Source organism: Callospermophilus lateralis, chromosome 7 (genome assembly GCF_048772815.1).
Source record: "Callospermophilus lateralis isolate mCalLat2 chromosome 7, mCalLat2.hap1, whole genome shotgun sequence".
NCBI classification, from domain to species: Eukaryota; Metazoa; Chordata; class Mammalia; order Rodentia; family Sciuridae; genus Callospermophilus; species Callospermophilus lateralis.
Window position 1 is genome coordinate 5,250,439 of NC_135311.1, and position 22,618 is coordinate 5,273,056.

Here is a 22,618-nt window from a genome sequence, read left to right on the forward strand (position 1 = left end):
TCTGAGTCTGGATCACGAAAGTCTGGAGACAGGGACACTTGGCCTCCGGCCCGGTGGAGCAGGAGGGAGGGTGGCAGCAGGTGCCGGGATCCAGGAGTCCTCATTTCCTTTCTTGCTCTGCCTGTGAGGTTCCCCCTCGGGTCAGAGTGGGGGGCAAAGACCACCCAGGCATGAGAGGATCTCAAGGAGACTGAAGGGTTTGACCAGGTAAGAGGGATACAAACTCCAAATCCAGCCTTTATTACCATCATTTGAGTGGCTACACCGAGGGCGAGGGCTCAGCTCTGCTTAACTCATCCCAGACACAGAGGCAGCTGGGGTGGGGGGGTCCCTAGACATGCTTCTCGGCCCAGCTGAGGGCTACGGAGGAGGGAGAGGTCTCTGCACTGCTGGCACCAGGAGCAGGGAGACCGCAGCAGCAAGCCGACCTCTGGAGATCAGGAACCAGAATCAGGCAGGAGTCAGACACAAACATCAGACATCGGAGGGGTAGACAGACGGAACAGGTGAGGAAACTCTTGGGGTCCCCAAACAGCATTGAGATCTCATAGGGGGGCGCCCCTAGGGCCTGCTGGCTCCAGGGACTGAGACCCTCATGGTAGCACCCCCACACTGAGATATTCACAAAGGGGCCCTGGCATCTCCCCTTCCCCTGTGGAGCGAGGGTAAGGAGAGGGTCTGAGGGAGAAGCTAGGAGGGGCTGGGAGGGCAGAGGGGTCAAGGAGGGAGCCTGGGAAGAGAACAGGGCTGGGCTCGGGGGTCCTGGAGGGCGGTGGCAGGGGCTTTAGCTGCTACTCTGCTGCTCCTGCTGCCGGATCAGGTTGGCGATGGGGCCGGTGATGCCACCTATCAAGGTCCAGTACTCGTCGAAGCTGATGCGTCCATCGTGGTTGGCGTCCAGGTTCTGGATGAGCTTGTCGGCAGCCTTTCGGTTCCCCGTGTCCTGCAGAGGAACCGGGGATGGGGTGGGGGGTGGCTTTGAAGGTCGGGAGGGTGGCAACCCCAGAGAGCCTGGGCAGCTGTTGCCCTTGGAAAATACAAACAGAGCCCTGGGGGGGGGGGGCGAGGCCTGGGCACCCTGGGAAGACCCGGGCCTCAGGGCTGCAGGGGTGACTCAAAGGACAGAGGACTCCCGTGGGGAAGGAGGCCCCGGCACAGCAGGAAGGGGAGAGGCAGGTCCCACGGCAGGGACCTTACCGTCAGCATGTGGTTGAGCTCCTTCTGAAGCATCTTGCGGAAGCTGCTCTTGCTGATCTTGTTCTTGACCAGGCTGTGCTTAGACACGTATTTGTAGAAGTTCTCCACCAGTACAACCACCGCCTTCTCTAGGTCCGTGTAGCAGTCGGCCATTGCGCTGCCTCAGCTCCTCCGGGGCCTGGGCACCGAGGCAGGGAGATGAGACATCCCACAGGCCAAACCTCCTCCCTTACTCGCACCCTGCGCCCTGGCGCCCCCAGGGATGACTGGTCCTCAGGAAAAAGGGGGGGGGGACCATGGGGTGCTGGGGTGCGGGGGCGGGCCCTGGAATGAGAGCTCTGCGGCTCCTCTAACCCAGGTGCTCCCCAGCTCAACCGCCTGGACAGGTTCTCCAGCCCTTCCCCAGCCCGGGGCACTGGGCTGCCCGCCGCTTGTCAGCCCTGGTAAGAGCAAGAGGCTCCCTTTCGGAGGAGGACGGCAACTGCCCAGGCCTCCCACCCTGCTCCACACCCAGCACCGAGGGCCCCTGCCCGGGGCAATGCAGCTAAGAACTGCTAGGATGCGAACCCAAGCCCACCCCAAGCCCTTCTCCAGGCGCCAAGGCAGTGAATCCAGAGGCTCAGGCCCCAGCCGCCCATCTCCAGGAGAGGACCAGATGCTGACCCATCACGTCAGATTTTGGGCAGCCTCCCAACCAACCTGCCACGCCCAGCAAGCCTCTCTGCCCTCCTGCCCACCCCTAAAACATACAGCAGAATCCAAGGAAGCCCCCTTACCCCATTACCTAAGGAGGAGCCAGGCTGTTCTGCCCAGCTGGAGCCGGACCCTGGACACAACAGCTGCCTGCCAGAGGCCACTTGCGTCACCCCCTCACCCAAGGACAAAAGGCACTCACATTCCAGGCGGATACAGCCTTCTGAATAACAGGATATGAGGGGAGCAGGCGGATCTACTCTGTGAGTCGCCGCCCATGCCCAGAGCCCCCCCAAGTCAACCCAAGCAAATCAGACACCCCTCCCACCCTCAAGGCCAAGAATGAGCTCCAGCCGCCTTCAGCTGGTTCTGGCAAGGGGAGATGGACCCAGCCACAGAGCAGGCTGACGGGAAATGGGGGTCTCCTTCTCTAGGCCCCACATCGCAGCCTCCTGCCCCTGCCACCTGCTTTCCCCTACCCTCGTGGCCATTCCTACTCCCATGCCCATGGCCATGCCTCCTCCACTCAGCTGAGCCTCCCCATCACTCTGGCCTTGCCCAAACCACGCCCCCCTTGGAGGCCCGCCTTGACCCCTGCCCTCGGCACGTTCCTCCCCGACTCCCACGTCTGTCTTCACTGTCCCAGGCCTGTCTGGGGCCACTAACTGGTGTGGCCACTGTCTCTACAGCTCTGGTCTCAGTCCTTGGGGCAAGCATAGTGTTTCTGAAATGCAGCAGCCTTATTCCCTGAGCCAAACAACAGGATGCATAGACCCGAGGACAATGATTTTTCCTCAGGGTACACAACAGCCCTTCTTCTGGTCTCCCTGTCTCCCCTGACCCCCATTGTTCGGCTCCAGCCTTGCTCAAGGGACATAATTCTATGAATATCATACCTCCTTTCAGCCCGGATAGTAGGGGTCCAGGACCCCCAGCTAACTTTCCAAGTCTTTTTCTCTGATGGAGCTTTTCCTCAAGGAAGGGTGAGACCCGGAGGAAGTAGCCCAGGAAGGAAGAAGGAAGGAGAGCTGAGAGGGAGAAGCTCAGTGGCATCTCCAGCAGGCAATCCTGCCCTCTCTCCCTGCCCTCGCCCACCTGACCACTCTGGTCTGTGGCTGGACGGATGACATAAAATGCCAGCACGGCAGGAAACCCTACTCTTTATTTAAGTGTGCGGTTCAATAAGACGTTCAGACAAATCCTCTGACATCCACAAATACAGAGGAAGAAAAAATTTCAACCACGATCTGTCTGCTCCGCTACTCTTGGGTGGGAGGTGCCCAAGCTCATGACCAGAGCTCCTGGGGTTTCTGGAAATGGTACCCATTCCCGGAAGGATTATGCCGCACCCACTCCCAACCAGCCTGAGGAGTAGGGAGAGCATTTGGAGACCCCTCCCACAATTAACCCCCTCCGACCTGTTCCTACCCTGGGAATCCCGTGGGGAGCCGTCAGGGAGAGGGAAGGGAAAGGCATGGGCGTTTGGGGTGGTGAACCTCTGCTCCTCCCCAGGAGACCCACCTCTCCCTCCACCTGCCTTTTGAAGTCTCATTTCTCCAGCCACAGGCAGCTCCTCCTACTCTTCCTCAACACCGTGCCCAACCCTACCGGCGGCAGGGGCCAAGTAGGCAAGACACAGGTGAGCACCCAAAAGAAGACTCAGCCTCTGGCTCTCAGGTGGGCTGGGCCAGCCAGAGAGATGCCTTCCCAGGGCTTCCACTCCCAGGTCCTCCTCCCCGGAATCTGCCCCCGCCGCCCTGCTACTTGTAAAATGGACAACACTGAGATAACCATCTAGACAAACACTTTTCTGAAGCTCTTTCCGATGGCAGGTTATCAGAGTGGGACAGTCACAATCACGTGTCATTATTCTCCGCCTCCCACCCTCCCCTGGGGGCCAGGAGACAGGCTCTGCCACCCCACCCAGCCCATAGCCACCTGCTCCTCCAGATGCCCATCCTCTCACCTAAGGACCTATTTCCAGGTATGGGGGAAGGGCAGCTGTGCTGTCCCAGGCCCCTCTCTAGGGTGGGTGGCCAGGAAGTGGTTCCTGCAGTAACATTGTCTCAAGAGATCTTGGCCCAGAATGGTGGGCAGGCGGGGAGTCAGGGTGATAGTGCACATTGGAGCCTTTCAAGAAAGTGGGCTCTTTGTCCTCCAAAGAGCCCCTCCCTGGCCCCCACGTTCTCCCTGTCTTCTCCTTGGCTGATTCATCATTGAGCAACCAGCAGGCTCCCACCTCCCACCCCCGCCCACCTGAGCCCAGCTTGCTGACTTCTCCAAAAGCCCAAATTGCCCTGACACCATGCCCCTGGATCTCAGCCACTCCAGCCCCGCCCTCCCACCCCCAGGTTCTGGCCCGGCCCCCTCGAGTGCCTGCTGACACCCCCCCCTACCAGTCCCCTTCATTCTGGAACCCTGAACCTCCACCACGGCCTCAACGTGCACCTCTTGCCACCCTGCACACACTTCCTGACTCTTACATTGTTCCCAAGCGTTGGGATGTGTCCCCAGATTCCTAGTCCCCTCGTCTCTGGGATTCTCCAGAGTCTATCCATTCTCAAGCTCAAGTTTGGCATTTTGAGTTCCTTCCATCTGCATCCCATCTACCACTCACTCACTTAATCACGCTTCCTGCATGCTCTCTGCTCATGTGTTCATTCAGTCACTCTTTCTCTTTGCAGGAGAGAGGGACTTGGTGCTGGGGATGGAACCCAGGGCTCTGTGCTGGCTAGGCCCCCTCCCACTGAGCCATAATCCCAGCCGCAGGCATTCCCTTCCTGACTCACTCATTCGGTCCCACGTGCCCTGGGTACACTGGGAAGGCCTGTTGAAGAACTGGGAATCTGAACAGGGCTGGGAAGGCGATCTGTATTTGCAATAAGTATTTCAAAAGAATTTCTCCAGCCTCAATCAACAGGTCCATTCTCTGCTGTGTCCTCAGTGGCCTGAGGTTCATGGTTCACACAGGTGACCTGCCTCAGCCCTTCCCACCCTCACAGGGTTCATTCACACCAGCACACACAGAAGCAAGGGGCCCGGCCTTTACAGATCCCCTTTGCTTGGGCACCTCATTTACCTTCTGCCCTCTTGTGCTTTCAGACCACTACACTGTGGACTTCTTTGAAATTTCTTATAGATGAGTGAAGCTGGAGGCATGTGCAGGCACGTGTGCAAACCCAGACACACACACACACACACACACACACACACACACGCACACGCACACACACGCTGCACCTGGCCTCACCACTCAGGGAGCTTCCCTACTTGCTGGGGAAGGGCTGCACCCTCCTCACCTCCACCCTGCCCTCACCCCCACCTCGGCTGGGCTAGGCAGGCCAAGGCTCCTATAGTACCAGTGGCTCTGCCAAGCCAAGGCAGTCAAGCCAGGACCTGCCTGGGTCCCAAGGTGGAGAAGCTTCGGGTTCAAGGCTTGGCTTCTTTCCCTCTCCCTTTTCCAGGGAGCTCCCAGGCTTCCCCAGGGCCTCACCCAGGCCCCTCCCAAGGAACAACTCCCAGAGCACAACGGGGCCTGCACCCGGGACCTGCCCAGGGTCTTCAGGTGAAGAAGCCACCTCAGCCCCTGCCTCCTTCCCTGGCCTCTGAGGCTCTCTGGACCCTCCTGGGTCCTATTAAGTCTCCCAGGACACAACTCCCAGATCCCAGAGAGGCCCGTGTCCCACATCTGACCACCCCACCGTCCCCACCAACACACACTTGTCCCTTCTGTTCAGGGAGGGCCGAGCAGCTGTGGGCAAGGCTCCCCGTGTTCTGCCCAGTGTCCCAGCCCCTGGAGAAGAGCCCAGGCAGCTGCTGGGCCACGGAGGGTCTTACCACCCTGCCCACCCCTCTGGAGGCCCCCTGGAGCCCCCAGCCACAGCAGGACTCCCCATTCTCAAACTGGCCTTTGGGAAAAGTTAATGATTAACAAAACCTCTTCCTGCCCTGCCTCTGGAAGTCCCCTGTCCCCAGGCCCCCTTCACTGCCCCTTCTCCTGGCCTCCCAAGCCTGCAGGGTCCCTTGGGCAGCCCCAGACCTCCCAGACCGGATCTGGGGTGCTCACCTGCCTTCTGGATCCACCTCCACTCCTGCAGGGTTCTGGGGCCTGGGCTCTGGCACTGCCAAGCAGCTCCCCCGTTCAGCCCAGCCAGGACTCCTCCCCGCTGCACTCCCAGAATCTGTCCCACTCCCTCCCGGCCTGCCTGGCTGAGCTGGCTCAGTGGGGAGGTAGTGGCTGAGCTCCTTCTTAACTTGGCCCTGGGGTTGGGCCCTGGTTAAAGGGATACACACCTTTTTTCACACCCCTCTACTGCCACCCCAGAGGGAGTGGTGGAACCTGGCGCTCCCCCAACTCCACCCTGCTAACCCCACAGGGCCTGAGCAGAACCTGACAAAGTGGAGAAAGGACAGGCAGGACGGTCACCTGCCCTTCTTACCTGGGTCACTGGGAGCCCAGTTTCAGGGGCCCTCAACAGACGAGTTCAGTTAGCATTCCGGTCCAGCCTAGCTGGCCACAAAAGCTTCCTCCATGTTTGGATGTCAGGAACAACACCTGACTTCTGTTGACACTGGGGACCAGAGGTTGGCTGTGGTCTGCCCTCTCCAGGTCAGCGCATCCTCACCTCTGCTGAGACCCATCCCCAAAACCCTTCATGCACAGTAGAGGATTCCTCTGCAAATCGCCCCCCCCCCCCGCCACCTTTCCCCCAGGTCCCCAAGGACACTGGCCAGCTCTACCTCCCTGTGGTGGGGACTCTCTCCCACTCCCAGTGACCTCCACTCCCTGGGCACACATCTGTGTGTTGGGCTCTCTGATAAGTGCTGCACGTGATCTTCCCAACACTCCTATAAGTGAAGTCCTGTGCCTATCCCCTTTTTTACAGGTAACAGACACACTCGAAAAGCGTGTCCAGAGTTTCACAGATGTACGTGGCAGAGATGGGATTTCAACCCAGGCGGGGCAGCCTGTACCTCAGCCCTACATTTTCTTTGCCGTTGGTCAGCGGGGTCCCAAACACTTGGGTTCACGTCCTTTTCCCCAGTGTGCACACCTGGGCCCTCATCTCCTGCTGGAGGATCAGCTCCTTGACAAGGGAGAGCCTATGCCTCAGAGAGGACCAGGTCTCCGGCTAGTTGGGCTTGTTTCCACCCTCACCCAAATCCATGGGGAGAAGTCAACACCCAGTCAATCCCACTGCAACCGCTCTCGTTCCCCGGGTCTGTCCCACTGATGTCTCTACCACCTGCCCCCAAGGATCCCTCACCCATGGACCCCAGGGCAAGTGTCCAATCAAGACAACATCTCTTAACTTTTTTTCCATTTTTTTTTTTTATTAATCAAATGATACAAAACAACCATCATTCTGTAAATGCCCACGCACCCGGCTGCTCCTCTCCCCACAGTCACACCCTCCCCGCCTCTTCCTCAACGCTCTCCCTCCTCCCCTGCCCTAGCCCAGGGACAGAGTCTTGGGAGGAGGGTGGGGCAGAGCTGGAGGCCGGGAGGGATAGCCTGGGACAGACAGCTACAATTTAGTTTGGAGATGGAGAGGGGTAGGTTCTCAGAGATCCTTTTTGGTACAATACCCAGCCGTATCCCCAGCTCCATTCTTCAAATCATTTCCCATAGCCCAGCTTCTCTGCCCTTTCCCCACGATCAAATCACTCGGCCCTGACACCACTGTTACCCCTCCATATCCTCCCTGGTCCCAGCCTGCTCCCTGAGCTTCCCTCCGGCGGGTCTCTGGGTCCCGTCATCTCCACAGAGCACGGGAAGGAGGTATTCAGAGACCCTGGAGAGGGCTGTTATGAGCCTGAACTTGGCAGAGATGAGGAAAGGTACAGGCTGGGGAACAGGGGGGTGGTGATGGAGAGAAGTTTTATTTCCAGGCCCACAGTCTTTAAGGTCCCCTTTCCCCCATATCCCCCTCAGAGATTCCAGGGAGAAGTCCTCAGCTCCTCGGGACAGGGCTCTCCAGCTTCACGCTCTTGGCCGCTTCTCCAATCAGCTCCCAGAAGCTCCCGAACTCCAGTTTAGAGTCGTTACAGTTGCCCAGGTTGGCAATTTTCTCTTCCAGCCCACAGTGGCTCTGAGCAGAGGGAAGAAGCCACAGCTCAGCAAGACAGTGCCTGAGATCTTCCCACCCCGCCCTGCCCAGGGGCAGACAGCAGGACCTGAGCCTGCCTGGCACTGGCCAGGGGGAATCTAGGGGTTGCCCATGCCCGGGTGGGTGGGGTCTTGAGGCACTTGCTTGGGAAGTCAGGGGACTGACTAGGGTGGGGTCCATCCCCTCGGTACCGGCATGAGGTGTGGCAGCTGCTGGGTGACCAGGTCCCGCAGCTCGGAGGAGGTCAGTGTCTCCTTCCCGCCCTCCACCGAGTACTGGTGGAAGTTCTTGATGAGGGTCTCAATGGCCCTCTCCACATCACTGAATTCCTGGGCGTCCTGAGGGCAGCAGACATTACGCACATCAGGGAGGCTCCGGATGCCTGGGAGCTTGGGTAAAGCCACCAGGGCAGAAGACAGCGGGAGTGGCCCTGCCCGCCCCAGAGCCCAGGACCCAGTCCCTCTCCCGCACCCGCACCCCAGCCCCCAGCAGCTTCTGCCCTGACCCACGGGTTGGGCAAGACTCTCCTCCCTGCCACCCCCATCCCCAGGCAGGACAGGTCCCAGCACGTGTGCAGACGTCCTCTGCCCAGGAGGAGTCCATCCGAGCACCTTGTGTGGGGTTCAGGGAGGGACCTCAGGCCTCACTGACGAGGTCTGGGTGTGGGGCGAGGCCAAGGTGGGGGGCAGAAGTCAGTGGGGAACACAGGCCAAGAGCGATGGTCCCACCTCGGCATTGGCTGACCGGCACTGTCCCATGGTGCCTGGAGCACTTGGTCCTTCGGTGAGTCTTGTCGTCCTATAGCCTGACCCAGCAGAACCGATGGATCATGATCTGCCAGGAGAAAGGGGACCTGAGGTGAGGTCTTTCTGTCTCAATGACCCCTTTTGGCTCCACCCAAGATCTTCTGCCTCACCCCAGGGATCAGAGGCAACCCCACACAGACCCAGTCCCTGTCCAGGGCCCAGAAGAGAAGGCCACAGAGCCCAGGCCGACCCATTTAGAGGGTCTCACCTCAGTCTCACACCTCCAGCCACCCACCTATGCTCAAAACGCATGAGCTCCCGGACCCAGTCCCCAGCTCTCCCTTGGGAGATTCAGGCGAGAGAGGCTCCGGGTGCTCCCCGTACAGGAGAAAAGCCCTGGGTTTCCTTACCTGCTGGCAGCTGCTGAGACTGGACTGGAGGAGCCAGCTCACCTCAGCTGGGCTCTTATACCTGGGGGAAGGGAGGGGAGGCAGGGGGCTGGGCCTCATAGCCACCCCAGCTCTTGCAGCAGCCTGGGCTGGGAGCCAGCTGCGTGGGCCCCACCCTCCATTGGCCAGAGCTCCAGAGCCAGTCCCCACCCCTGCCACGAGGAGGGAGCCATGGAGGGCTGGGGCTGGGACACCCCTGGCCCCAGGTCAGCAGGCAGAGTCACAGGGAGAGAGGGAAGGAAGATTGGGGAGGAAGGGAAGGGGGCTGAGAGAGCCACACCAGGGAGGTGGGATGACCTGGGGGAACTGCGAGGATCAGAGGGGGTCTCCATTAGTAGAAAGTAGAAAGGTCTCCATTAGGGAAGAAAGAGAAGCAGGGGCTGATTTAAGGTTTGTAGAATGAAGGTCTGCAGGGGACCTCCCTGTACTTTTTTTTTTTAATATTTATTTTTTAGTTGTAGTTGGACATGTACCCTCATTTCACTCATTTATTTTTATGTGGTGCTGAGGATGGAACCCAGGGTCTCACATGTGTGGGGTGAGCACTGTGCTGAGCCACAACCCCAGCCCCCTCCCTGTACTCTTGAGATACCTCTCTCTCTCAGCCCGACTTCCCAACCAAAGCTAATAGGGATAGTGACCCTCAAGCCTACTCAGACCCCAGAGCCCAGCCACTCCCAATCCTGATGGCTGAGACAGAAATGGAGAGGTCAGGAGGAAGGACCAAAGAAGATCGGCAGCCTAGGACGGGTGTGATGCACACACCTGTAATCCCAGCAGCTCCCGAGGCTGAGGCAGGAGGATTTTGAGTTCAAAGGCAGCCTCAGCAGTTTAGCAAGACCCTAAACAACTTAGGGAGACCCTATCTCTAAATAAAGTATTAAAAAGGACTGGAGATGCCAGGTGCTGTGGGGCAGGCCTGTAATCCCAGCAGCTCTGGAGCCTGAGAGAGGAGAATCCCCAGTTCAAAGCCAGCCTCAGCAAAAGTGAGGCACTAAGCAACTCAATGAGACCCTGCCTCTAAATAAATACAAAATCCCTGTCACCAAAAAAAAATAAATAAATAAATAAAGGAGGAAGAGGAGGAGGAGGAGGAGGAGGAGGAGGAGGGGCAGAGCCTAGTAGAGAGCCACAGTGAGCATTGACTGACTTCCTGTCAGCTCCCTCAGCAGCCCAGACTGCAAATATGCAGGGCCCAGATGGCAGCTCACAACCTCTCCAAACGACTTGGGCTGCAGGTTCGTCCCTCCCTCAGAATCCCACGCCCTCCTAGCCCACCAGCTCCATAGCAACCCATGCCCTCTAACCCAGTACCCAGGATGTCACCCCAGCGAGCCTTCACTGTACTTCTGGGAACCGAGCCCAACCCAGATGTCCCCTCCTTACCTCCCCAGGCTCAGGGGCCTGGGACCTAAAGTCATGGGGAGGGAGTTCAAGAAAGGCAGTGGGTTCCGTGTGGATCAGGGCAGAGACGGAGTGGGACTCAGAGCCAAAGTGCCTGGGCCCTTTCCCAACCTCCTTGTGTCAACTTCTCCTGAACTTTCAGTCTTGAATTAGGGCCCTCTGTAACTCGAGGCCCTTCCACAGGGGTCTCCAAAGGACTTTGATTCAGGGACCCCCTTCAAGGGTCTCTCCACCTGAGCGCTTCCCTGAGGAGTCCATGTGAGGTCCCTCACAGAGCGTCTTTGCCAGTGGCCCCTCCAGCCAGGAAGTCTCTGAGGTCTCCGTCTGGAGCTCCTAGATGTGACGTCTTCATCGGGGACCCTCTTTTGGGGGTGTATGATCAGGAGCTTGACTCAGCCTAGATGTTTTTCTGGGCTACTAGCTGCCCCACATGGACACCTGCAGGTACAGCAGTGGCAGCCCTAAGAGGCAGTCCTGCTGACTGGCCCGCCTCTGCTCTCTCTGGTGGCCGGTAAAGCAAACCGCATGCCCCTCAAGCCAGTGCGAACCGGGAAGGCAGCAGCACTGTCGGAGAGTTCTGCTTCCTTCGGTACCAAGGCACCCCATGACCTACCTCACTAGTCCCTCCTCTGGGTCCCCGCTGCTGTGGAGGGAGGCTGGGATCTGAGGTCTAGCGTTCCTGGTGCCTATCCACGGAGGACGCTAGTAAACCAGGGGCTCTGGAATTTCAACCCAGTTCTGCTTGTCCTTGTCTTTGGGATTTAACCTCTCTAAAAATCCATCACCTTTTTTTGGGTACTGGGACCCTTTACTACTGAGGTACAGTCCCAGTCCTTTCTTTCTTTTTCTTTTTCTTTTTTTTTTTTTTTTTTTTTGAGAGAAAGAGAGAATTTTTAATATTTATTTATTTAGTTTTCAGGGGACACAACATCTTTATTATATTTTTATATGGTGCTGAGGATCGAACCCAGCACCCTGTGCATGCCAGGCAAGCGCACTACCGCTTGAGCCACATCCCCAGCCTCCTTTTCTTCTTTTTGTTTTTTTGTGGTTTTTTTTTTTTTTTTTTTTTGGAGACAGGATTTCACTAAGTTGCTGAGGCTGGCCTCCAACTTGGGATCCTCCTGCCTCAGTCTCTCGAGTCTCTGGACCCAAGCTCATATCCTCATCTTGAATATAAGACTTAAAAATACTACCTACCACGTGGGGTATAGTAGTACACACTTAAAGTCCCAGCTACTCAGAAGGCTGAAGTAGAAAGATCACAGGTTTGAAGCCAGCCTAGGCAACTTAGCGAGACCATGTCTCTCTCAATCCCTAGTACTGCAAAAGGAAGGAAGGAAGGAAGGGAGGGAGGGAGGGAGGGAGGAAGGAAGGAAGGAAGGAAGGAAGGAAGGAAGTTGTGAAAATTAGCTGGACATGGTGACTCCCTCCTGTGATCCCAGCAGCTGGGGAGGCTGAGGCAGGAGGATGGTGAGTTCAAAGCCACCCTCAGTACCTTAGTGATGCCCTAAGCAACTCAGTGAGATCCTGTCTCTAAATAAAAATACAAAAAAGGGCTGGGATGTGGCTCAGTGGTTGAGTGCCCCTGGGTTCACTCCCCAGTACCAAAAAAAAAAAAAAAAAGTTGTGAAAATTAACTAAAATAATATAGGTAACATGTTCAGCCTATGCCTGACATATCGTAAGCCAGTGACACCTGCTCGCTGCTGTCATTATCATCCTGGGACAAACTCTAGGGATAGGATAGGGAAAACTGGGGTTATAACTATGCAACTGAGCCCCAGGAGACACCTGGTAGGATAGAAACCAGATCTCTGCATCTTTCACATATTTATTCATCAACCACTGATCTACTTACCTATTTTTTTACTTCTTAGGTTTTTATTTTTATTTTGGACTGGGGATTGAATTCAGATGTGCTGTACCCCTGAGCTACATCCCCAGTCCCTCTTATTTTTTGAGACAGGGCCTCACCAGGCTGGCCTTGAACCTGGAATCCTCCTGCCTGAGCCTCCCAAATCCAAGTGCACCACAATACCCAATCTAGCCATTTATTCACTGAGCCCCTCACCAGCACAAGACCTCATGTTAGACGCTGTGGATATCCGAAGATGAATTCGCGGTCCCTGTATTCAAGGACCTCATAATTTCCAGACTCGTCCTCAGGTCAGGGCAGTTTTCCCACCCGCTGATCTCAAGAGGAGAAATCAGCACGGGGTGTGAATAAGAAACACGTGCCAGGGGCTGGGGCTGGGGCTCAGAGGTAGAGCGCTGGCCTAGCAGGTGTGAGGCACTGGGTTCGAACCTCAGCACCACATCTAAATAAATAAAAAATCAAGGTCCATCCACAAATAAAAAATATTTTGAAAAAAGAAAGAAACCTGTGTGTTTCGAGGGAGAAGGTTTATTTGGGGAGTGATGGGTTCCCCTGGCCCTGCCAGGCCTACTCTCCCCACCGCCATCCCGGCCAGCAGCTCTACTTCTTCCGGATCTCCTGCGCCTTCTCCTTCCTGATTTCCTTGGCCAACTCCCCAATCAGCCTCCAGTACTCATTGAACTTGAGCTCCGAGTCCTGATTCACATCCAAGCTCTGCATCTTCTCATCTAGGGAGCCCACATCCTAAAAGGGAAGGGCAGGTTAGATGGAGGGACCTTGAGACAGGAAGAGGGAGATTTTCTGGCTTACCGTCCTCTGACAGCCCTCCCCTCAGAGAGCACCAACCCCGCCCCTTACCTCAAGGAAAAGGCTGCAGGCCTGGACTGGGCTGCCCTGGGTCCCAACTTCAAGGACACCAGCAGAGAGGTGGAAGGGCCTGCTCTGAGTGTTTGCTCTGACATAAATACTCCCATGGCGGCATAGCCTGCACTACAAATATGACGTCACTGAGCACAGAGCTGGAGAGAGACGCACACGATCTGCTCTCAGCGGCAGGTGGAGCTGGCGCTGGCACACCACGGCACCAGTCCAGGTTGACCCAATAATACTCAGGGAGCCTCTGTAGGGACAGACCCAACCTGACTCCCCGGAGGCCTTCTCAGCCACCCTCCTCCCTCACAGTAGTAGCTGCTCATTTGCATCACCCTCTGTGTTCTCCTGTATCCAGCTGGGCCAGTACCCAGGTAGATCAGGGAATGGCAAAGACACAGGGTATCTTGTTTTCGAGGGGCCCTTGATAAAGTCTGTGAAACCCAGGGATACTATAAGCCAGACTTTCGTGATAAAAGGATTTGTTACCAGACAATCACAATGGAAAACTTGATTGTAGGGCTGGGGACATAGCTCAGTGGTAGAGGGCCTGCCTCAAATGCACAAGGCCCTGGGTTCAATCTCAGCACCACAAAAAAAGAAAAAAGAAAGAAAAAAAGAAAACTTAATTGTTGAGTAAAGGATCGATATTAAAGCAAAGAAGGTGCCTCTGTTGAGCTTGATTCTTAACATTTAAATCAACATCTGAACGAAGGCAGAGAAGATCTGCCAAATCTCTAAAGCAAATTTATAGGAGAGCTACTCAAGTCCTCCCCCTCCCCCCCCCCCCCATTTTTGTGGTACTGGGAATTGAAGCCACAGGTGCTCTACCACTGAGCTGTGTCTCAGTCCTTTTTATTTTTTTAATCTTTATTTTTATTTTATTTTATTTTTGGAACCAGGGGCACTTAATGACTGATCCACAACACTTTTTTACTGTTTTTGGTACCAGGGATTGAACTCAACCCTAGCCCAATTTTATTTAGAGACAGGGTCTCACTGAGTTGCTTTGCTGAGGCTAGCTGTGAACTCACCATCCTCCTGTCTCAGCATCCTGAGCCACTGGGATTACAGGTGTGTGCTACCACACCCAGTCTATCATTTCTTTAATGGGAAAATATCCTATATGTACTGTTATATTTTTAAAAAAAGCTATTTGTAGAACAATATATAAAAGATGTATTTATTCAAGTAGGATGCAGTGGCATACACCTGTAATCCCAGCAGCTCAGGAGGCTGAGATAGGAGGATCGCAAATTCAAAGCCAGCCTCAGCAACAGTGAAGCGCTAAGCAACTCAGTGAGACCCTGCCTCTAAATAAAATACAAAGAAGGGCCAGGGACAGGGCTCAGTGGCTGAGTGGCTCTGAGTTCAACCCCTAGTACCAAAAAAAAAAAAAAATGTATTCATTCACTCACTGGAAATTTTTTTTATTTTTAATTTTTTTTCAATTATATTCACCCATTCTTGTGGACTGAATTTTAGTGTTTTTTTTTTGTTTTGTTTTGTTTTGTTTTTGTTTTGTACTGGGAAGTGAGCCCAGTCGTTCTTTATCAGTGAGCATCCCCAGCCCCTGCTTTTGGGGAGGGTGCTGGTGGGGATTGAACCCAGGACCTCATGCATACTAGGCAAGCACTCTGCTGCTGAGCTATACCCGCAGCCCCCTCAGTACTTTTTTGGTTGGGTTTTTGTTTGTTTGTTTCTTATTTTTTTATTTTTTAGAACTGGAGATCAAACCCAGGCCTTTGCACATACGAGAGAAGTACTTTGCCACTGAGCTACATCCCAGTCCCTCATGGACTGAATTTTGTGTCCTTGCCAAACCCACGTTGAGATCTCTCTGTCAGTCAGCTTTTCATTGTGTGTTCACCTGACTCAAATAACTTGGGGTGGGGACCAGTTATTTGGGCTCGTGGTTTCAGAGCTTTCAGTCCATAGTCAGCTGGTGCCACTGCTTCAGGCCACAGGTCAAGTGCAACATCGGGGCGCAAGGCCCAGAGGTATTAAAGCTGTCAGCTCACGGCAGCCAGAAAGCGGGGTGGGAGGCAAGAGAGAGATGCACCCTCCCGGGCCCGCCCCAGGGACCTACTTCCTCCAACCAGGTCCCACCTCCCAGTAGTCCATCCTGTCTTCAGTAGGTTAACTGAATGCCGGGGCAGAGCCTTCACGATCCAGTCACTTCCCAAAAGCCCCCACTGTGACTACATGAGACTTTGGGGGGCATTTCCGATCCAATCCATAACAAAATCCCAAACCCCAATGTGACGGTATTAGGTGTAGCCTTGGGTCATGAAGGTGGACCCCTCATGATTTAGATTAGTGCCCTTGCTTAAAGAGACCCCAGGGTGGGCAATCCCAGTGACTCCAGAGCCTGAGGCAGGAGGATCGCAAGTTACAGGTCAGCCTCAGCAATTTAGCAAGACCCTGTCTCAAAAATGAAAAGGACCGGGGATGTAGCTCATTGGTTATGTGCCCCTGTGCTAAATCCCCAGTACCAAAAAATAAAAACAAAAACAAGACCCCACAGAGCTCTTGAGCTTTTTGCCCAGGTAAGGACAAAACTGGAAGATGTCAACCCATAAGAGGCCCTCGCCTGAACCCAACTACTCTGGCGCCCTGATTTGGGCTCCCAGCCTCCACAACTACGAGAAATGAATTTTGTTGTTTGTCAACCACTCAGATTATAGTACTCTGTTATAGTAGCCAAAACTCACTAAGACTGTCACTTAATATTTTTATACCTTTATTTTATTTACTTATTCTTATGTTATGCTGAGGATCAAACCCAGTGCCTCACATGTGCCAGGCAACTGCTCTACCACTGAGCTGCAGCCCCAGCCCCGTCACTTAATATTTTATTGAACACCCAATAGAGAAGTCAGATACTGTTTAACTGCTGAGATTAAATGGTAAGCAAATGCCTTTCCTTCTTGAGCCTTTCACACTTAAAAACATGCAAGTGTATAGTGGAGGTCAGATTGGTTGTGTTCTGCAGGGTAAAGGAGGTGACTTTTGTGTTCAGTGGTGAAGGGAGACTGTGCTGAGGGTTTGCCAGCTAAGCAGAAACCTGAATTAAATGAGGAATAAGCCTAGTAAGTACCTGGGAGACGAGCACTGTGAACAGGAGAGGAAAGTGGAGATGGTAAGTATGAGTCATTCTCATTGCTTTTGAGGAGTTCTGTGATAGAGTACAGCAGAAATAGACGGCATAACTAAATGCTGCTACAAGGTCAAGGGAGGTGTTCTTTATTATTATAATTTTTTTTCTTTTCCCAAGATGGAAGACATTACAGCATATCTGTAAAGAGACTGTGGCGGTACACATCTGTAATCCCAGGTATTCGGGAGGCTAACACAGGACATCACAAGTTGGAGGCCAGCCTGAGCAACTTAGTGAGACTCTACTGCAAAATAAATGTTAAAAAGGGATGATGGGGCTGGGGTGGTGGCTCAGCGGTGGAGCACTTGCCTACCGTGGGCGAGGCCCTAGGTTCGACCCTCAGCGCCACATAGAAATAAATTAATTAATTAAAGATATGGTATCCAACTACAACTAAAAAATAAATATTTAAAAAATAAAAAGGGCTGGGAAGGGCTGGGGCTGAGGCTCAGTGGTAGCACATGTGAGGCACTGGGTTTGATCCTCAGTACCACATAAAAATAAATACATAAAATAAAGGTATTATGTCCAACTACAACTAAAAAAAAAAATTTTTGTTTTTTTAAAGAGGGGCTGGGAAGCCAGGCGTGGTGGTGCATGCCTGTAATCCCAGCACTCAGGAGACTAAGGCAAGAGGACTGCAAGTTCAAAGTCAGCCTCAGCAATTTATTGAGGCCCTAAGCAATTTAGCCAGACTTTGTCTCAAAATAAAAAAATTAAAAGGGGCTGGGGGATGTGGCCCAGTGGTTGAGTGCCCCTGGGTTCAATCCCTGGTACAAAAAAAAAAAAAAAGCATGCATCATGCACTGTTCAATCCCCAGGAAAAAAAAAAAAAAATTAAACAAGCAACAAAACCCCTGATACAAAAGACCCAGTAGAGAAGGAAATTTTTTTTTTTTTAAGAGAGTGAGAGAGGGGGAGAGAGAGAGAGAGAGAGAATTTTTAATATTTATTTTTTAGTTCTCGGTGGACACAACATCTTTATTTGTATGTGGTGCTGAGGATCGAACCCGGGCCGCACGCACGCCAGGCAAGCGCGCTACCGCTTGAGCCACATCCCCAGCCCAGAGAAGGAAATTTTAATGATATTTTAATGATGCAAGAAAGAGAAGGGAACACTGCAAGAATTGCAAAAGGAAAGTCTTTAAAGTAGGTGAGAGGGGATAGGATCCAGAGCACCAGTTAAGAGCTAAAACTGATCATTTATGTGACCAGGAAGGAAGCAGATTTTGTGCTGATTGAGCAGTAGATTTGGGGATGAGGGTAGCACATAGAAGTTTCCTGATGACTTATTTTCTTAGTGAGGGAATTTCTCAGTGAGAGGGAGGATGTGGAAAGAGGCACTGGAGTTTGAGAAGGGAGGGAAAGTTATGAAATAATCATCTGAAAGAGCTGATACACAGTCATTCAGGGAAACACAGCAGAGTTGCCAGCATTGCTAAGGGTCCCTCAGAGTCTGTGGTTGCTGATTTAAAGTGAGACAAGTCAACTAGGCCGTGCATTTTCCTCCAGCCAGATTCAGCTATCCAAGTGTAGGCAGGGATGGTGATTTAACCAGCAAGTTAATGTAGGGGAAATGTTGGATTTCATCAGGGTTGGGATTCTGCCAGACAACTGGGACAGAGAGAGAATCAAGTGGGTTGAGGGTATGATCCTAATAACCTCTTGAACATGAGCTAAGGAAGACGAGAAATGAAGAGATGAGAGATGATGATGGAAAATGAAAAAGTGGCAGGTCAAGAGACTGAAGGTCCTGCTGGTCATGGTGGCACAAGCTTGTAAGCTCAGGAGGCTGAGACAGGAGGATCAAGGGCTCAAAGCCAGCCTCCACCACTTAGCAAGGCCCTAAGCAACTCAGTGAGAGACTCTGTCTCTAAATAAATTTTTTTTTTTTTTTAAAAGCTGGGAATGTGGCTCTGTGGTTAAGTGTCCCTGGGTTCAGTCCCAGGTACCCATCATCATCATCATCATCATCATCATCATCATTATCATCATCACAACAACAACAGATGCAGTGCTGAGAAGAATAACAGTGAGCCAAAGCTAAAAAGATATAAGTAGTACAGTAAGGAGGGCAGAAGGCAGGCACGGTGTGCAGATCTGTAATCCCAGCTATTCAGAAGGCTGAGGCAGGAGGATCACAAGTTCAAGGCCAGCCTGGGCAATTTAGTAACATCCTGTCTCAAAGTAAAAAATAAAGGGCTGGGGATGTGGCTCAAGTGGTAGCGCGTTCGCCTGGCATGCGTGCGGCCCCTTAGCACCACATACAAACAAAGATGTTGTGTCCACCGAAAAACTAAAAAATAAATTTAAAAAAAGTAAAAAATAAAAAGGGCCACACGCCTATAATCCCAGCAACTCAGGAGGCTGAGACAGGAGGAGCGTAAGTTCAAAACCATCTTCAGCAATGGTGAGGCGCTAAGCAACTCAGTGAGTCCCTGTCTCTAAATAAAATACAGAACAGGGCTGGGGATGTGGCTCAGAAACTGAGTGCCCCTGAATTCAATCCCTGGCACCCCCTCCCAAAGAAAAGGGCCCAATCCTCAGTACCATGAGAAGAAACAAAGAAGGAAGAGGAAGGCAGCTCAGCTTCCAAGGAGCTGGGGGTCTACAGAAGAAGGAACTAAGGTCCAGAAAAACAGATGAAAAACAAAGAGGCCACTTCTTGCTTTCCCAGGCCCAGAGGACGCCAGAGGGAAAATCAGTTACTGCTCAACCAGACTCCAGGGAATGCTACACCTGCATCGGAGAAACTGACATTTCCAACAAAAAGGCGAAAGGAAAAGTCTGAGAAGTGAGAGGATACAGGGGATTTTGCAGATGAGAGACTTAAGTTTCAGAGGATGGCTTTGCTTTTTAAAAATCCATACTCAAACACTGCTAAGTACCTGTGAATTTTCAGAAAGGAGGAAAAAGAAACTGTTAGCCTGGAATGACGGGCAAACCCAGAGTGGATGAAATTTAAATCCCAACTCATTCCTTCCAGTAGACGAGGAGAATGGCCCTGTCAGGCGCTCTATTGAGGGGATCCCAGAGATGGTGGGAAATAGTCACAAATGTTCCTTATGGACCTCCTACACTGAGAGTCTAGGACTCCATGGATTTGGCTGTTTTCTTTATTTTCTTGTGTGCATGTGTGTGAGACAGAGAGAGAGAGAGACGGGGAGAAAGTTAATTACTGGGGGTTAAATCCAGGGGTACTCTACCATGGAGCTACACCCCCAGCCATTTTTTAAATTTTATTTTGAGACAGGATCTCACTAAGTTGCTGAGGCTGCCCTCAAACTTGAGATCCTCCTGATTCAGCCTCCCAAGTTGCTGAGTTTGTTTTCGCTTTTAATAATACCATTCCCACTGCTGGGCCTCAGTTTCCATATATGTGAAGTGAGGAGTCTGAACCACGTTTTTATGTTTTCTCTTGGCCTCCTTCAAGCTCTGAGGGTCTGTGAATGTCCTGGAAGCCAGCTCTGGGGCCAGTCCTGTACTGGGGAAATAAGACCAGAGAGGCCCACACAGACACAAGAACCCAACAGCATCTTTTAATGGGAGTACAGAACCCAGTTGCACAAACACAGTATCTTTGCTTACCTAGTCTGTCTGTCTGTCTATCTCTCTCTCTCTCTCTCTCTCTCTCTCACACACACACACACACACAAAGGACAGAAAACCCAGAACCATGTACACACGCAGTCATTCACATCCTTTTATTTTATTCGTCTAGTTGTTTGTTTGTTTATTTGTTTTTGAGGTCCTGGGGATTGATCCCGTGACCACTGACCTACATCCTCAACTCTTGTTATTTTTTAAGACAAAGTCTCACTGAGTTTCGTGGGCTGGCCTCCAATTGGAATCCACCCCCTCACGGAGACCCGGTGTGCACCCCCACGCCTGGCCTCCCACCCCTCCTGTGGATCACTGTCCACTCAGCAGTCTCCCCTCACACACTCAGGGTCCCACCAACACTGCCTCACAGAATCCCAGCCCAGAGACCTCCACCCACCTTGAGCAGGTGAGGCAACTGCTGCGTGGCTAGTTCCTTAAACTCATTGACGCTGAGGCTGCCCTTCCGGCCTTCCCGCCCTGCAAAGGCGAAGAAAGTGGTGACCACTGTCTCGATGGCCGCCTCCAGCTCCGTCAGTGGCTCAGCCGCCATGAGGCCCCTAGGGTTGGAGCTGATGTGCTCACACAGCTGACCTGCAGGACGTGGGGGAGCAGAGGGGGAAGAGTCAGGCAGTCTGGGATCCAAGGATGGCCAGTGTCCCTGCTCTGGTGCCCTCCGGAGTGGCATTATAAGAAAGAGGGAGAGTTCAGAGGTGGAGCTTGGGGTAGGGGACCAGGCAACAGTATCTCAATAAGTTTAGTCCCAGAAAACTTTCTTCTGTGGGTCACGATCTGAGGGTCCTTTATTTGGGGTGGGGCACTGGGGAGGGAATCCAGTGGTGCTCTATTACTGAGCTACGTTCCCCAGCCCTTGTTATTTTTTTTTTAATTATTTATTTTTTTTGTATTTTGAGGCATGGCAGGGTCTCACTGAATTGTCCAGGCTGGCCTCTAACTTGTCTTCTGGTTAGGCCCCCCCAGAAGCTGGGTTTGCAGTCGTGGGCCACCACACCTGGTTTCTGAAGGTCCTTTTTAAGAAGCCGTCTGTGCGGGTTCAGGTGCCAGTAATCCCAGCAGCTGGGGAGACTGAGGCAGGAGGATGATGGCAAGTTCAAAGCCTGCCTCAGCAATTTAGCGAGGCTGTCAGCAACCTAGCCAGACACTGGCTCGAAATTAAAAATAAAAAGGTCTGGGGGTACAGCTCAGTGGTGAAGCCCCCTGGGTTTCATCCCCCAAAAAAGAGAGAGACCCTCTGGTGATCCATCAAGTATGGTGATCCCTCTATCCTGGGAGAGATTTTCAGTTTGCAGTTCCTTCTTCAAAGTCCTGGAGTCTGGTGGCCCTCTGATGGGGTCTCTCCCAGTGTTAAAGGGTCAGGAGGTTGTTTGTCTCCAAAGTTTGTTTACAGTGGGACCTGCAGTCCGCCCACACGCTGCTCACTCTTTCCAGCAGAGAAACTTAGGGTTGGCACAAGCCCAGCTGTGGTCAGGGCTGGCTCAGTCTGGGCAGATCCCCTCCCCTACCTCTTCTTAGGGACAAGAACCCCTCATGCCCTTCCAACCCTGTCTCCAGATGACAGGGTCCCGGCGCGGAGGTCCTCTGATTCTCCGAGCCCACAGGGGCACCGTCCGGGCACTCACGTCCCCTGGGGGCACGACAGAAAGCTGGAGGAAAGGGACAAGCCCACGCATCCCTCTCCTTTCCGTCCACCCCCCCACACGCACAGGCTCCTGCGGGGACTGCTGCTTGCTCTCCCCAAGCCACTTCCTGAATCCCTGTCCCAGCGGCTCTGGGGAGGGACCGGGAGCAAATGTAGAAAAACGGATCCCCCGACAGCCCCTGGGTGGGGACGGGGTGCGACTCACCAGGGTAGGAGATGGGGTGCTGCCGCGGAGACGCGAGGCCGAGGTTTATAAGGCCTGCGGGGAGGAGGGCGCCACGCCCAGCCCGTGGTGTCCAGTTTCCTAGCTGATTCTCCAGAGGGGGGACCGCCCAGTCACGCCTCCCTCGCTGGCCTTGGGGCTGGGAAGCCTGGCTTCTCCAACCGCTCCCGCAGGTTCCCCAGCTTGGGGGGGCGTCCTGGACAGATCCCATTAAGCTGGGGTCCCAGAGTCCATCATTTCCTTTATGGGGGGCTGCTGCCCTACCACACCCCCAACAGCTAACTGGGAAGGGGGTAGGGATGACAACCACTAATTGAAAATCCAACTGGAGCTCAGCACTGAGAGGCCAATCTGCAAAACCCCAGAGACCCTGCAAGGGTCACTGCAGCCCACACTCCTTCCAAGGACTGCAAGCTCCAGCACCACAATGGGGGACCCAGGCCACGATGGCATAGCAGAATCCCAGATTGAGAGATCTCAGCAGTCCCAAGACTAAGTCACTCACTGAGCGAGACCCATGGCCAGCCCCAGGCTAAGACTCCCTCTGCAAACCCTCCCCTTCCCTGTCAGTGTCACAGCCAGCTCCAGGGGCTGTGCAGTGGAGCTGGGGGTGAGACTCTGTGTCCC

At 53.5% G+C, this 22,618-nt stretch overlaps 3 protein-coding genes across 5 annotated transcripts; all 3 read right to left on the reverse strand.

Moving 5' to 3' along the window:
• Positions 1-217: 217 nt before the first annotated feature.
• On the reverse strand, positions 218-6,098 carry S100a16 (S100 calcium binding protein A16). 2 transcript variants are annotated; one of them, XM_076861345.1, is made up of 3 exons: positions 5,957-6,098; positions 1,198-1,375; positions 218-943 (listed from the first exon to the last, which is right to left on the reverse strand). In XM_076861345.1, the coding sequence occupies exons 2-3, from the start codon at positions 1,348-1,350 to the stop codon at positions 785-787; spliced, it is 312 nt and encodes a 103-aa protein (XP_076717460.1). In that variant the 5' UTR covers positions 1,351-1,375; positions 5,957-6,098; the 3' UTR covers positions 218-784. The 2 variants fall into 2 exon arrangements, with proteins under 2 accessions (XP_076717460.1, XP_076717461.1); XM_076861346.2 differs by lacking the exon at positions 5,957-6,098 and adding an exon at positions 1,982-2,089.
• Positions 6,099-7,827: 1,729 nt separating this feature from the next.
• On the reverse strand, positions 7,828-8,832 carry S100a14 (S100 calcium binding protein A14). Of its 2 annotated transcripts, XM_076863264.1 has the most exons (3): positions 8,729-8,832; positions 8,192-8,338; positions 7,828-7,982 (listed from the first exon to the last, which is right to left on the reverse strand). In XM_076863264.1, exons 1-3 carry the CDS (start codon positions 8,756-8,758, stop codon positions 7,845-7,847), a joined length of 315 nt encoding a protein of 104 aa, XP_076719379.1. In that variant the 5' UTR covers positions 8,759-8,832; the 3' UTR covers positions 7,828-7,844. The 2 variants fall into 2 exon arrangements, with proteins under 2 accessions (XP_076719379.1, XP_076719381.1); XM_076863266.1 differs by lacking the exon at positions 8,192-8,338.
• A 4,158-nt stretch (positions 8,833-12,990) lies between these two features.
• On the reverse strand, positions 12,991-22,135 carry S100a13 (S100 calcium binding protein A13). The gene is made up of 3 exons (XM_076861943.1): positions 21,974-22,135; positions 20,509-20,702; positions 12,991-13,222 (listed from the first exon to the last, which is right to left on the reverse strand). The coding sequence occupies exons 2-3, from the start codon at positions 20,659-20,661 to the stop codon at positions 13,079-13,081; spliced, it is 297 nt and encodes a 98-aa protein (XP_076718058.1). The 5' UTR covers positions 20,662-20,702; positions 21,974-22,135; the 3' UTR covers positions 12,991-13,078.
• Between the last annotated feature and the right edge of the window lie 483 nt (positions 22,136-22,618).

Coding starts and splice junctions, on each gene's coding strand:
- S100a16 (XM_076861345.1), bottom strand. CDS start 1,350: ATGGCCGACTGCTACACGGACCTAGAGAAGGCGGTGGTTGTACTGGTG. Junction 944..1,197: donor AGCTCAACCACATGCTGACG/GTAAGGTCCCTG, acceptor GTTCCTCTGCAG/GACACGGGGAACCGAAAGGC.
- S100a14 (XM_076863264.1), bottom strand. CDS start 8,758: ATGGGACAGTGCCGGTCAGCCAATGCCGAG. Junction 8,339..8,728: donor GCCGGTCAGCCAATGCCGAG/GTGGGACCATCG, acceptor TGCTGCCCTCAG/GACGCCCAGGAATTCAGTGA. Junction 7,983..8,191: donor AGCTGCCACACCTCATGCCG/GTACCGAGGGGA, acceptor CCCTCTGCTCAG/AGCCACTGTGGGCTGGAAGA.
- S100a13 (XM_076861943.1), bottom strand. CDS start 20,661: ATGGCGGCTGAGCCACTGACGGAGCTGGAGGCGGCCATCGAGACAGTG. Junction 13,223..20,508: donor AGTTGCCTCACCTGCTCAAG/GTGGGTGGAGGT, acceptor CTTCCCTTTTAG/GATGTGGGCTCCCTAGATGA.